At 44.6% G+C, this 14,651-nt stretch overlaps 1 protein-coding gene across 3 annotated transcripts in view; it reads right to left on the reverse strand.

Annotated features, from left to right (window-relative positions):
- Nucleotides 1–14,651, reverse strand: part of ARFGEF2 (ADP ribosylation factor guanine nucleotide exchange factor 2) — a 100,308-nt gene that overhangs the window by 17,938 nt on the left and 67,719 nt on the right. For all 3 annotated transcript variants that reach the window (XM_049650644.1, XM_049650643.1, XM_049650645.1), the window contains 5 exons: nt 10,608–10,759; nt 5,354–5,526; nt 3,455–3,615; nt 1,588–1,718; nt 1,317–1,446 (listed from right to left, as the gene is read on the reverse strand). In XM_049650644.1, the coding sequence (XP_049506601.1) occupies nt 1,317–1,446; nt 1,588–1,718; nt 3,455–3,615; nt 5,354–5,526; nt 10,608–10,759 (747 nt within the window). The remainder of the gene's footprint in view (nt 1–1,316; nt 1,447–1,587; nt 1,719–3,454; nt 3,616–5,353; nt 5,527–10,607; nt 10,760–14,651) is intronic.

Below are 14,651 nucleotides of genomic sequence, written 5' to 3' on the forward strand. Positions count from 1 at the left end.
CCAAGTGCCCCAACAGTTTGCAGCTTTTAAAAACAGTATGGAAGAAGACTTGGGGTTGGGAAAAACACTCAGGTATTAAACTGATAAAGCAATTTACGGTGTGTGGGCTGGGATCCCATTTTTGTAAAAAAGAAAACACACGAAGAATGTGAAGGGGTTAACAGTGGTTGCCTGTGGAAGCTGGAACAGTGGCTGTTCAAATGTTTTCTTTGTTTTTCTGTCTTCTGATTGGTTTTACAAGGAAGAAAAATTTAAGTTACTTTAAAATAAGATTAGAAAGCTGAACTCTTATACTGTGACCTCAACCATACTTTAACCATGTAGAAGACAGAAATTTGCCAAAACATTAACTCTTATTTCTGAATGGTAAAATTGTGAGTCTTCTGCGTATTCTTTTCTTTTTTTTAAGCTTATTTATCTTGAGAGAGAGAAAAGAGAGAGTGTGAGTGGGGGAGGGGCAGAGAGAGAATCCCAAGCAGGCTCCACACTGTCAACAGACAGCCTGATGTGGGGCTCGATCTCATGAACCGTGAGATCATGACCCGAGCCGAAGTTGGATGCTTAACTGACTGAGGCACCCAGGCGCCCCTGAGTTTTCTATATATTCTCAATATTCCATACTAAACCTATGTTGCTTTTATACCAGGGGGAGGAAGAGAATGGTATTCCTAAAAGTGGTTAAGAAAGTGACTCTTTCCCTTCTAAAAGTCTTAGAATATCCCCTCCTCCTCCCTCTATCCCTGGGGGATAAATAACAATGACAACTAGAGGCATCAGATATCCTTTAAAAAAAAAAAAAAGCCTAATAATTTGCCAACGTCATCTCCAACTGTAACTTCATTAAAAACTTTTTTTAAAATTTTATTTTTAAGTAATCTCTATGCCAAATGTGGGGCTTGAACTCACAACTCCAAGATCAAGAATCCACATTCTTCTGACTGAACCAGCCAGGCACTCGTAAAAGTGTTTTAAATGGGTTCTTTTAGGGACCAGAGACATCCCATTGTTTACTGACTGCTGAGAAGCTGATACGGACCAAAGAACAGACAGGAGCAGTGCCCTGTTGAACTGGCAGGTGTAATGCCCAAGGGCCAAGCAGGCCGGCCATGGTGACTTCTCTCCCCTTACCCTTCCTCAGATGGGGACAGTTTCTTAGCATTAGTTGCTTCTGGTATAAGAGTTCCAAGGAGGGGGTTTTCATTTTGAAACACACCTCGTGGGGATGATGACACAATCCCGCGGCAGACAAAGGCAGAGACTCCCCCACCCCCACGCCACCTAGCCATATCTAGGGCACCGTGTTAGTCATCACCTACCTCTGACTGCTGCTCAGGGAGTTTCATATTGTCAAAAATCCTGAACACGATTCTGAACAAGTCCTGCCACCAGTGCTTCTCGAAGGTGTGGCCATAGCTCTTCATGATCTCGAACATGACTGTGAGTCCTCTGGAGGAACAAAGCCAGGCACAGAGAGGGAATGGGTGAGGGGGAAAAGAGCAGAGAAGACGGTGGGAGAGCACGGGTCAACTAAGCCTGTGACCGAGGCTCATTCCATGACAGAAGGGGCACCGTCCGGGACATGGTTACCTTGTCCGAACATCCAGCTTGCATCTATTGATGATGCAGGAGAGCTCGAACAGGATGGGGAACCAGCCTCGGACCCAGACCCGGTCGCCAGGAGCCACATTCATGTCGTCACTTGTGTATTCTTGTAGCACCTACAAGGAGGGTCGTCTCTCAGATGCAGGCCAAGCAAGCAAAGGAAGAAAGTCAAAGAGAACTACATGAAGCTCCAGGCCCCACACATCTTCCCCTCCTAAAAACATCCACTCAGCAAGGGTGGGACCGGGAATCCAGAGGAGGCAGACACAAGCCTCTTCTCCCAAGAGCACACGAGCAGCTTCCACGTATGAACCTCTGGACCTCTGTGGGTTTTAGAATAAGCCGAGTGGGCAGATCACGAGGGTCCTGCGGGTGGGAGGTGTTCCATTAAGAAAAGCACCAAAGGTCAGGGCACCTGGGTGGCTCAGTCGATGAAGCGTCTCCCTCATGGTTCATGAATTTGAGCCCCGTGTTGGGCTCTCCGCTGTCAGCACAGAGCCTGCCTCAGATCCTCTGTCCCCCACTTCTCTCTGCCCCTCCCCTGCTTGGGCGCACACTCTGTCTCTCTCTTTCTCAAAAATAAACATTAAAAAAAAAAAAGAGCATTAAAGGTCAAAAGGTATTCAAGATGATTCCGTACCTTAGGTCTTTCTGGAATATAACTGTAATACACACGCCTTAAAACAATACCACCAGCAGCTCTTTATTGAGGGCTTGCTTTGCGTCAGGAACTGTGACAGTGCTTTATGTGGATTAACAATCCTCACGGTAACACCATGAGCCAGATACAAATAAACGTCCTACTTTACAGATGAGTTAACTGAGGCACCAGGATTATAAGTAAACTGCCCGAGGTCATGCAGCTAGAAGCTGACAGTCTTTCCCAGTCTGGGTGGGAAGCCCTACTCCCTGCCCCACCTCTGGGATTTTGAGCCTTTTGCTCTGGAACCACTCTTGAAGCAGTGCTGTCTCTGCTGTAATGGGATTTATCAGCTCAGCTTATCCAACATTAGGCAATTTCTCTCTCTGTTTCAGTGAACTCTCCAGTACAATGGGGACATAATTCCCAATCTCATAGGTCTGATGTGGAGACTAAATAAGTCAATGCGCAGAAAAGATCTGAAGAAGAGATCTGTATGAGCCATCATAGTTTAGATGTGCTGATTCTACTTAATGTCACTGTTTGAGATGGTCGTTTAAACCAAGCAGGCTTCTTTGGAAAGGTGAGACATAACAGAATAAACTCGGACATTTCTGGGAGAAAACAAAAGATGATTTTTAAAGTGTGATTTCTCAGTCATGGTAAAATGTTGTGTTTTTTTGGGGGGGGGGGGTCTTTCCTTAAGAAGTAGGTTTGTTCTTTCTCTTGCTTTATTTTTTGAGAGAGCGAGCACGTGTGCGAGAGAGGGGAAGGTGAAAGGGAGAGGGAGAGAGAGAATCTCAAGCAAGCCCCACACCTGACTCAGGCCTTGCTCCCACCACTGGGAGATCACAACCTGAACCAAAATCAAGACTCGGACGCTCACCCGACTGAGCCACTCGGGGGCCCCAGGTTTGTTCTCTTACAGATAGAAAGGTCTAGCTTCTTCAGCTTTGCCAAAATTCAAAGCTAAATACTATTATTTTCCACAAAAACAGTTAGTAGAATACTACAAAGAAGTTCGGTAGGGGTAAAACAAGTCACCTCATACACACAAAACAGCAACAGCGGCATTCTGAACTGAACGCCTAGCTGAGGGCAAACACGCACTTCTAAAAGCGCAGCTGGAAAGTTCTTTGCCAGGAGTAAGGGTTTTTTGCCCCGTGATTCCTTTTCCCTCAGTGCCCGAGAGGGAGGAGAAGAAAAATGTACCCGAGGCCTCTCAGAGACATATTTCCCACAGAAGCGGATGAGCCGGATGGCCTCCATGCTGGTGTCCGGGAAGGCGGCATTGCAGGCAAACTCTGATAAGCACTTGACAGCATCCTGAAAGGAGTCGATGGCTGCAGGGAAATGGTGCTGGAAAATAGTTGCTGTGGAAACAAAGCCACACTGTTTATAAGACCGGGACTTAGAAATGGGGATCAAACACCCCCTCCCACCCCAAGACAATTACTTTTGTGAAAATCTAGGAGAAACATGTCACCATCTCCGGAAGACAACTTTTTATTAAGTTATTCAGGGATGAATCCACTGAGCACCACTTGGGCTAAACTGGTTCCTGAGCTCAAGCAACGATGCAAAGGTCCAAATATTCATTCATTCGACAAACGTTTAGAGTGCCAACTATGTGCAAAGCATGGTTGTGGGCCCTGGGGACAGAGGTGACCAATCGAATTCCCTGTCCTCACAATGCTCTTGCTCCAATGGGCAAGACAGACAAGAATCACCTGTGTCAGTACATTTATAAAATATCATCTCAGGTCGGGTGAGTGTTGGGTGAGGGGACAGAAGGCAGGAGAGGCTGCTTAGGCTGGGGGTCAGAGAAGGACTCTCTGAAGAAGTCCTACCTGACAAGTGTCCCCAAAGAAGTGAGAGAGGACAAGCCATAAAAAAACCAAGCTTCATCAGGATGCCAAGGTGTCCATTTCAATTTAAGCTACTTTAGGATGGAGTTTAAGGAATGATACAGGATAAACACTGATGTGTGTGTGAAATGGCCCCCTAGCTGCCTTCGCCGACAGAAGGTGAGCACTGAGTAAGGCCCTGGTTGGGTGATCCCGAGTGCGTCCTTTACTGCCCTGGCCGTTTCTGTCCCAAGACCACCCCTTACCTGATTGTGAAGACAAAGGGAGATAAAGAAGGTCAATGAGCTAAAGGTGAAAGGTAATTTAGAAATCTAAAGTTTCTGAAAACCTACAAATATCACCTAAGACAAAAATATGAATAGCAAGAAGCTTACAAAGAGTTAAAAGACCTCAAAAAAGATCAAAGATGATCTGCTTTACACTTTTTATGAAGACCGGGGCGCCTGGGCAGCTCAGTCGGTTGAGCGTCTGACTTCAGCTCAGGTCATGATCTTGCAGTCTGTGAGGTCGAGCCCCACGTCGGGCTCGGTGCTGACAGCTCGGAGCCTGGAGCCTGCTTCGGATCCTGTGTCTCCCTCTCTCTCTGCCCCTCCCCCACTCACACTCTGTCTCTCTCAAAAATGAATAAACGTTACAAAAAACCCGATCAATATATAACCTTGTTTTATGTGTGTTTCAGGATTTAACAAATAGTGTTGGTTCACAACACAGAACTTTTTGCCAACTGCACTTTAACTCAAGCTTGAACAAAGCTTATTGAGAACGTGTATTCTCTCCAGGGACACTGGACAGCACTCCGGCACTATACTTCAGGGCCATCTTAAATGGTGAACTCACCAACAAAAAAATCAAAAATGAAAACAATATGTGGTAGTAGGTAGACCATAGAAAGGACCTTTATTTATTTACAGCGGGAGAGCTGAAACAAAAAGGCAGAGCATCGCCTCGCTTCACCTCAGCTGGGAACACGTGCCTCGGGCGACTCAAGTGTCTCCCTGCTGGATGCACGCATGTGTCCGCAAAAGTGCTGGCAGCACTAGTTCTGTGGTTGCGAACCATGAGACTCGACCGTATCCCCCTCACGGGGTTCTTGCGCACATGCCTCAAGTGCTCAGAATACCACCTGCCACGTTATTATATGACGGCAGATCTCAAACAAGGAAGCCCCTTTGGGGAGTAAAAAGAGACAGGAAATAAGTGGTCACCCTTTGAGACTTGCAGGTGGGACAGGAGAGCCACTTACTGACAATGTGGCCCGTGGTCTGGAAGGCCAGCTCCACAATGTTCCCGTCGTGATCCGAGGCTGCCTGGTGGAACACGGCAAAGATGTTCTTCCAGCCTGAGCGGATGTTGGCCGCCTGGGAGTTCACCATCTGGGCGATGCAGCGGATCACCATGTCCCGGATGGTCGGAGATCTGAGGAAAGAACGGGGCAGCCATGTCAGCTGTACTTTGCATGGTGGGACGAAAGTGACACGGCATCACCTTAGAAGCAGCATGTTAAAAAAAAAAAAAAACCCACATTTTTAAAAGCACATAGTAATCCACATTCATTAAAAATAAATTAAATTAGAAACAACAAAAAGAAAAAACATTAAGATGATCACTGTGGCAGTTAGCTGCTTTCCCAGCAGCCACCTCTCCCTCACCTCCTTGACAACAGGACTCTAGTTTTATCCAGGAAGCAACATGCCTGACCTCAGGGAACCAACCATAAACGGGACAAGACAACATGACGATCTTGTCTCATCTGTCAGGTCCTCAATTACCCAGACTTCTTTGGAGCCTGGGGAGCTATATGACTCGTTCTAATTACATATAAGAGACAGTCATGGGAATGGCATGGGGAGAGGTTTCTACCATGGCTTTGGTTTTACAAGGAAAACAATTCCTTGTCTTACAAGGAATATACATGGTAGGTTCTGCCCCCTTCCCTGGCATCCCCATTGTGAACATAGCATGATGCCTGGAGATAGAGCCTCCGTTCAGCAGCATGAAATAGTAGGCTCCAGGATAAAAAATGATCCTGTGGGTGGCCAAAGGGACAGAAAGAACCTGGGTCCTCGATGACAATTTGGGCTAAGGAATCAAAGTTGGGACTGCCTGCCTCTGACTTAAGTAAACAACACACAACCTTGTGGTTTAAGCCATCGTCGGCCAGTTTTTCTGGCTGAAAACCTTTACACGAATATAATTCTGCCACCCAGACATGACCATTCCTCAATTCTTAGCGCATATCCTCTTAGATTTTTGGGCAGGGATATACGTGTACGGTAAACACATATGCATGGATGGGAGTAGACATATATAACTTAAGATGCAACCTTTTAAATTATTACAAAACAAAACGTGAAGGTAGGAAAAATGGCCCATTTTCTGAAGCAGCTGCATGGTTCACCATGTTATTATCTGGGTATCTGTGACAGATTAGCGTATATGCCTTGGAACCTATTAAGACATATACAGTCATGAAGTAAGTTCTATTATTTTACAAATAAAACAAGAAGCAAGCTCTTATACCACTAGCTTTGAAAGTCACATTAGAGTGGCTTTAGGACTGCAAACTTGGCTTGCAAATTTCATCTGTCTTAGATAACATTCATGTTAGTCTGCAGGACTCATGCTAACTGATAACAGGTCATTTAGAGAAGGCAAACAAAAAGTCCAAACAGAGTCAAAAATTATCTAAAAGTCCACAAAGTAAATATGCTGCCCACAGATGACAAAAGACTGACTACATACTTAGGTGACTTTAATATGTAATATAACTGAATTTAGGGTTGCCTCCTAATGGGGAAAAAAAGCAGCTTGTTGAGATGAACTACACGTACTGATTAATGCTTGGGGCGCCTAGGTGGCTCGGTCGGTGGAATGTCTAGCTCTTAGTTTTGGCTCAGGTCATGATCTCACAGTTCATAGGATCGAGCCCCACATCAGGCTGTGTGCTGACAGTGCGGAGCCTGCTTGGGATTCTCTCTGCCCCTTCCCCACTATCTGTCTCTGAATATCAATAAACAGTTTTAAAAATACAAAAAAAACAATGAATAAAATAAAATGTTTTTTGCCTGATTGTTAATATGTGTCACACCGTAATACGTGATGACAGTTAATATTCTGGAAAATGTAGAAAAAACATGATGAAAAAAAATTCCTGTGATAGTACAGTATTCACATGCAGAGATTGATCTCGCTGTCTTTTTGAAATTTTCATTTATTTGTTTATAAACGTTTACTCGTTTTTGAGAGACAGTGCAAGCAGGGGCGGGGTGGGGGAGGCAGACAGAGCATCTGATGTGGGCTCTGTGCAGACAGCAGCAGGCCCATTGCAGGGCTCGAGCTCACAAAATGTGAGATCATGACCTGAGGTGAAGTTGGACACTTAACCGACTGAACCACCCAGGTACCCCCACTTTTTTTTTTTTTAAGTGTATTTATTTTAGGGGGTGCCTGGGTGGCTCTATCAGTTAAGCGTCCGACTTTGGCTCAGGTCATGATTGATCGCGCAGCTCATGGGTTTGAGCCCCACGTTGAGCTCTGTGCTGATACCATAGAGCCTGGAGCCTGCTTCGGATTCCGTGTTTCCGTCTCTCTCTGCCCCTCCCTCACTTGTGCTGTCTCTCAAAAATAAATAAACATTAAAAAAAGTTTATTTATTTTTGAGCAAGAGTGTGCATGTGTGTGTGCAGGGGGAAGGCAGAGACAGAGAGAGACAGAGAGAGACAGAGAGAGGGAAGAGAATCCCAAGCAGGCTCTGTGCTCAGCACAGAGCCCAACATGGGGCTCAATCTCACAACAGTGAGCTCATGACCTGAGCCAAAATCAAGAGTCAGATGTTCAACCGACTGAGCCACCCAGGCGCCCCGATAGCACTATTATTACACTGTCCAATTCTATAACCTGGCCTTTTGACTAAACTCTTAAGCATTTACTATGTCATAAACTTTGTGAACATCTTTTTTCTTTTTTTAAGTTTATTTTGAGAGAGAGAGCACAAGAAGGGGCAGGGCAGAGGGAGAGGGACAGAGAAGAGAATCCCAGGCAGGCTCTGCACCATCAGCATGGAGCCTGATGTGGGGCTCGAACTCACAAACCATGAGATCATGACCTGAGCCAAAACCAAGAGTTGGGCGCTTAACCGACTGAGCCACCCAGGCGCCCCAAACTTTGTGAACATCTTTCACAGCTGCACAATATTCCATGTTGTGGCTGTACCAAGAATTACTTTAACACTCTTGTATATTTAGGTGGTATCTGGCTTTTAAAAAATTATTTGGTGTTATTTCAACATTTCGTTGTATTTCAAATTAATTCCTTACAAGAGTTGCAAAAGTGTAGAACTAGTGAGTCAAAAGGCACAAAAATAGTAAGGTTCTGGATGGACACTGCCCCAGTGGTTTTGAAAATGTTACAGCAAGTTACGGTTCCATCAACAGTGTCTAAGAGTGGCTGGCGATGTGTGATTCTAAACTCACTCTGCCCCTTACTCAAATGCTGGCTGGGCAGCCACGGGATGGGCAGGGAGGGCCTGGGATTCTGGGGCCATCAGTGCCACCAGCCAGTCAGGCAGGCGTGAGCACACTGCTCTGCTACACGAGGCCTCGGTCTCCTTGGCACTATCAACAGTGTCCCCAGAGGCGGGAGGGTATTTCTGTGTGCACATTAAACTCAGGGGTGAGGCCAGATTCTGGGATGAGCTTTATTTTCTATTAAAATAAGCAGTAAGGTGAAGAAGAAAGACACCAAGAGAAAGACACATCAAGCAGACTTTGCTGCTGCCCTTTTTATTATCCTAAGTGACCCACGCTGGCTTATAGCCTTTGAACTTGTAAGCTCTTTTTTTAATGTTTATTTTTGAGAGACAGAGACCAAGCGTGGGTGGCAGAGGGATAGAGAGAGGGAGACACAGAATCGGAAGCAGGCTCCAGGCTCTGAGCTGTCAGCACGGAGCCCGACGCGGGGCTTGAACTCATGGACTGGGAAATCATGATCTGAGTTGAAGTAGGATGCTTAACCTGACCGAGCCACCCAGGCACCCCTCTCATTAAAAACAAACAATCCAAGCAGATCTCATGGACACATTTTAGGGATGGGGACAGACACAAAGGGTTACAGCTAAGAGTCATCCTTGACATTTTGTTTTATGCCCCACAGCTAACTCCTCAGCGCACACAGTAGGCTGTCCTTTCAAAACATATGCAGAATCAAATCCCACGGTGTCTCACCCCCGGGTCCAAATCTGAACTATTACAGTAGCTGCTTAACCCATCCCACTGCTTTCCATTTTCCACAGATAAATGCAGGACAATCCCTTAACACTTCAGACCATTTCACTTCTCGGCTCAAAAGCCTCCAATGGCTTCTGTCTTTCACAGAGAACAAACCAAAGTGCTGACAAAAGCTGACGGCTCCTCTATGACCTAGGCACTCTGCAACCCAGGGCTTCATCCTCCAGGACCTTCTGCCTTTACTCTGTCCAGCTACACCAGCCTCCTTGCTCCTCCTTATCTATGTCCAGCATACTCTGTCACAGGGCTTTTGCTCTTGCTTCTCCCAAGACCACATACAGCCACTCCTGGCTTGTTCCTCCCTTTGCATAAGGGTCAACCTACCAAACGCCTGCTTACCGGCCTGTATAAAAGAGTGCTTCTACTCTTAGCCCCTTACCTTGATTTAAACATTTATTTATCTATCTCACTGGAATCTAAACAAGGGTTTACTTTTGAATTTCATTATGGAAAATTTCAAACACGTACAAAAGTAAAGAGAATATGGTAACGAACACCCCTGTACCCAGTTGCGATGATGATTAAATCAGGGCCAGATGAAAACAGGAATTTTTGACTGTTTGCTTCTGTGCTGTATGCGTGGCACTTAGAACAGTACCTAGCGATGGCAGGCTGCAATAAATACAGGCGAAGGGAACAAAGGATGAACAGGGAGAGTGCTTCAGAGGGATAGCTGTCCTGACCTCTTCTATAGCCTTCCAGGGCAGAAATGAAGGGTCATGTAATTCTTGACCTTGTTTTGGGATGCCTCAGCAGTGGCTCTTTCTCTGGACTTCAGCATCTACCCCAGTAACGATGCATGGTATGTTTCTACTAGTTGTGGTGGTGTAACCTGTTCTTCTGGTGAAGGCCACACACAGATCTCAGTGATTTACTTAGAAATGACACGTGTGGGGGCGACTGGGTGGCTCAGTCGGCTAGGCGTCATGGTCTCGTGGTGCGTGGGTTCAGGCCCCGCATTGGGCTCTCTGCTGTCAGTGCAGAGCCCGCGTTGGACCCTCTGTCCCCCAATCTTGTCTCTCACCCGCTCATGCTCTCTTTCAAAAATAGGTAAACATAAAAAAAAAAAAAAAAAGATACAGATGAATTATAGGCCGTTCATTTTATTTGCTTCCATCAACAAGGGAAGAAAATATCGTGTGATTAGTGTTAGGTCTTTTTGGGCCTCCCCTGGGGAGTTTGACCAAAGGTCTTCTAGAACAATGTACATACCTGTTTTTCTTCATGATATGCTCAAAGGGCCTCAGAAAATCTTTCTGGAAACGGAAGTTGGCTAATTCTCCTTTCTCGAGAAACTTCATAGACAGCTGCCTTAAGGAGTCAACAGCAAAGATGGCCACATCTTCATTGGGGTTACAGCCAACCTGAGCAGGAAAGGGAGGTGAGGTGACACAGGCACAGTGCAACTGTGGATGTGGGGTTCTGAACATCAAAAACGGATAGGTTGTCTTCAAAACAAATGCTCTGGAAAAGCACACCGAAGGAAAAAAGAAAATGGCATTTCTTGGCTATGACCTGTACAATTTTTAAGTTTAATGATGAAAGATCAGTACTGCACATTTAAAGTGCTTTCAAAATATGCTAAAAATTTTTTTTTAATGTTTATTTATTTTTGAGAGAGAGACAGCGCACGAGCAAGTGGGGGAGGGGCAGAGAGAGAGACACACCCAGAATCCGAACAGGCTACAGGTTCTGAGCTGGCAGCATAGAGCCTGATGCAGGGCTCGAACTCATGAACCATGAGATCATGACCTGAGCCGAAGTCAGATGCTTAACTGCCTGAGCCACCCAGGCACCCCGCTATTTAAATTTTTTTTTTTTTTTTTTTAAGATTGTGGCCAAATACATGTAAAACATAAAAGTGACCATCTGAAGTGCACACAGTTCAGCAGTGTTAAGTACATTCATGTTGTTGTGCAACAGATCTCTGGAACTCTTTATGTAGCAAAACTGAAACTCTATACTCATTAAATAATTCCTCATGTACTAATTAATTTTATCTAAACAAAAGGAGAAGTCATTAAAAAAAAAAAAGAATATAATAATGAAGGAAATAGGTTTGTGTTTTAAAGATCAAAGATCTGTATAAAACTTGAATTAAATACCTTGTTGTGGAAAAAAAAAAAAAAAAAAAAAAGGAGAAGTCAAAAGACTTTAAAGTCTCTAAAGCCTTTTCATACTTGCCTGTCACCTAAAGCAAATTATAAATGTCTATCGCCAGCCTCAAAGAATTCAGCACAAACATTGAGGCTTTTGATTTCCTTAAAACTGTACTTGTCTATAGTCCACCTACTTTTAGGGACTGGAGCTGTGGCTATATATTTGGTTGCTCAGGCTTTTGCCTCAAAAAGAATCCTAAAAGCAGAGCAAGGGGATGTTTCCCACCAGAACCCATGCGAAGGGACCTGGGGCATGTTGCAGGAGCCTGCTCCAAGCAAGGAACTTCGCTAGCATGTGGTCTGACCTGAAAATGTGTTACTTTTAACGAAAGTAACATGGCAATAACATTTGCAATAAAGAAAAATTGGAGGTGCGCCTGGGTGGCTCAGTCGGTTAAGGGTCCAACTCTTCAACTCAGGTCATGGATCTCATGGTTCATGGAATCAAGCCCCATGCTGGGCTCTGAGCTGACAGTATGGGGCCTCCTTGCGATTCTCTCTCTCTGCCTCTCCAGCACAAGCATGCTCGCTCGCTGTCTCTCTCTCAAAAGAAATAAACTTAAAAAAAAAAGAAAAATTGGAAACATCAATAGGAAAATGGTTACATAACGGTATATTCACATACATGCAATAAAATTTGGCAGTTAAAAACAAATACGTCCAGCCTTAAAAAAAAAAAAAAAAAAGAAGAAGAAAAAAGAAGAAAATTCTATCACAGGCTACAGTACAGATAAACCTTGAGGACATTATGTCAAGTGAAATAAGCCAGTCACCAAAAGATAAATACTGCATGATTCCACTTATACGAAGTCCCTAGAACAGTTGAATTCAGAGACAAGAAGCAGAATGGTGATTGCCAGGAACTGGGGGAGGGGTGGTGAAGAATGGGAAGCTGGTGTTTGATGAATCTGGAGTTTCAGTTTTACGGGAGGAAAAGAAGAGCTCTGCAGATCTGTCACACATGATGTGAGTGTACTTAACACTAATAAATTATACGTTTACCAACAGTTACAATGAAAAATGTTATGCGTATTTTACAATTATAAAAATAAATTCATACACTCTAATAGCAGTCAAATCTTTAAGATTCCTTGCTAAGTGGAAGACGAAAGTTACAAACTGGTATGTAATACTAATCACGTTTTTTAGAAAAACAAAACAAACCAAGACAAGATTATCTGTATTTCTATGATATATTTCTATATATCTATATTTCTATTATATTTCTACAAAAATGTTTGGGAAAATATATACCAAACTGGTAACAATTAGTTTGGGGCAGGGCTCAACTGGGGAGTGGTGATGGTCGAAAGTGGTTTTGGCTGTAATTTTTTTTAAGGTGTTCATGGAGTGTTCATTTATTTAAAAAAAAAAATCTTTTTTTAATGTTTATTTATTTTTTGAGAGAGAGAAACACAGAGTGCAAGCAGGGGAGGGGCAGAGAGAGAGGGAGACACAGAATCCCAAGCAGGCTCCAGGCTCTGAGCCGTCAGCACAGAGTCCGACATGGGACTTGAACCCACAAACCGCGAGATCACGACGTGAGCTGAAGTGGGACGCCCAACTGACCGAGCCACCCAGGCGCCCCTCATGTAACGTTCGTTTAATTAAAGACTAATAAAGAGAATATTCCTCTCGTAAAAATCAGGGGGATTCAGGAGTTCCTGCTGCAGAGCACACTCCATGCTGATTGAACAGCTTTGCACACACCCCAGGACATGCATGCGCCCTAGTTTAAAAGAGGAACATGGGACTGTGCCAAAGACTCTGCTAGAATTCCAAGAGCTAAGTTACAGCTGTACTCAGCCAACCATCTCTTCAAACCTTGAGACCCTTACGTGCCCCGGTTCCCAAGGGGAAGCACAACATCTTCCTGAAGTGGTAGAAAGAATGACGAGCTGCAGACGGAGGGACTGAATTTTCCACAACTTTGTGCTTAATGGTTCTGATGAGATGGAACAGACATTTGTAATGAAGCTGACAACCACGAAAAGTCTAATTACTACCTGCCAGCCCATGTCCCAGGCCTGCCCATAAGCGGCCCAAAGATAACTGAGAACCGGCACGTAAAGACTCTTGACAAAAGGGGTGCCTTCAGTCAGTTGAGCATCTGACTCTTGATTTCAGGTCAGGTCATGATCTCACGGTTCGTGGGATCGAGCCCCACATCCGGTTCTGTGCTTGGGATTCTCTGTCTCTCTCCCTCTCTCTCTGCCCCTCTCTGGCGTGCACTCTCTCTCTCTCTCTCTCAAAGTAAATAAAAGAAAAAAAAAAAACTCTTGACAATAGAATCACAGGTGGGAACAGTAACCTGTATAAACTGATGTTCTCTCTCAAGTCCCACCGAACATAAAATCTAGACTCGAAAAAATTGGGAAATGTTTACCAAAAAAACCCCACTTTTGGATGATCACTTCTAAGAGAAAACAGGATTCCAAAGCTGCTAGCGGAAAGATCTCGCGGCATTAATGAGCAATGTTTGCTCCAGCTTAGCGGTCACAGACCTGGACAAGAATACAAGACTGCATCTGACAAGGTCTCATTGCAATTGGGGCCTGAAGCAGGTTAGCAGATGCCCACAAGAGCCAACGGTGCTCAACCCTGTTAATCCGCACTACCACTCTCTCCAATATCATTCTGCTTCGCCTCAAATCGGTTGTGGGGGGCGGGGGTAGTTACACCACAGAAATCGACAGATGCTATAAACCCTTTACCAGCATCCTACTGCCTGTTCTGTATCCCAGTGGCAGACCACTTCTTTTTAGAAGCTTCTTCCATTCAATGCAGAGTGCGATTCTCTTTTGGATAAACTATCTTTTACTCACAGTTCTTTGAAGCATCTGTATTAGAACTCTATCTCCAGGAGTGAAGAAATGGTTTTGAAATCATGGAGTGTGTTTTGGTAGTAAACAGTATAATTTAGCTATTACTTTTCCTTTAAGAAGTCGATGGCATCAGAGACGCATCCACACACACATGGTACGTATATGTTCTGATCTGTAAAGTGTGTTCAACAGATGTGTGCAAGTGCCTACGTGTACACGATGAAACTTCCAGCGGAAACAAAGAAGCGTAGTCTGGTTTCCAGTAGTTGTCA

The sequence above is a fragment of the Panthera uncia genome (assembly GCF_023721935.1).
Source record: "Panthera uncia isolate 11264 chromosome A3 unlocalized genomic scaffold, Puncia_PCG_1.0 HiC_scaffold_11, whole genome shotgun sequence".
Taxonomy (NCBI): Eukaryota; Metazoa; Chordata; class Mammalia; order Carnivora; family Felidae; genus Panthera; species Panthera uncia.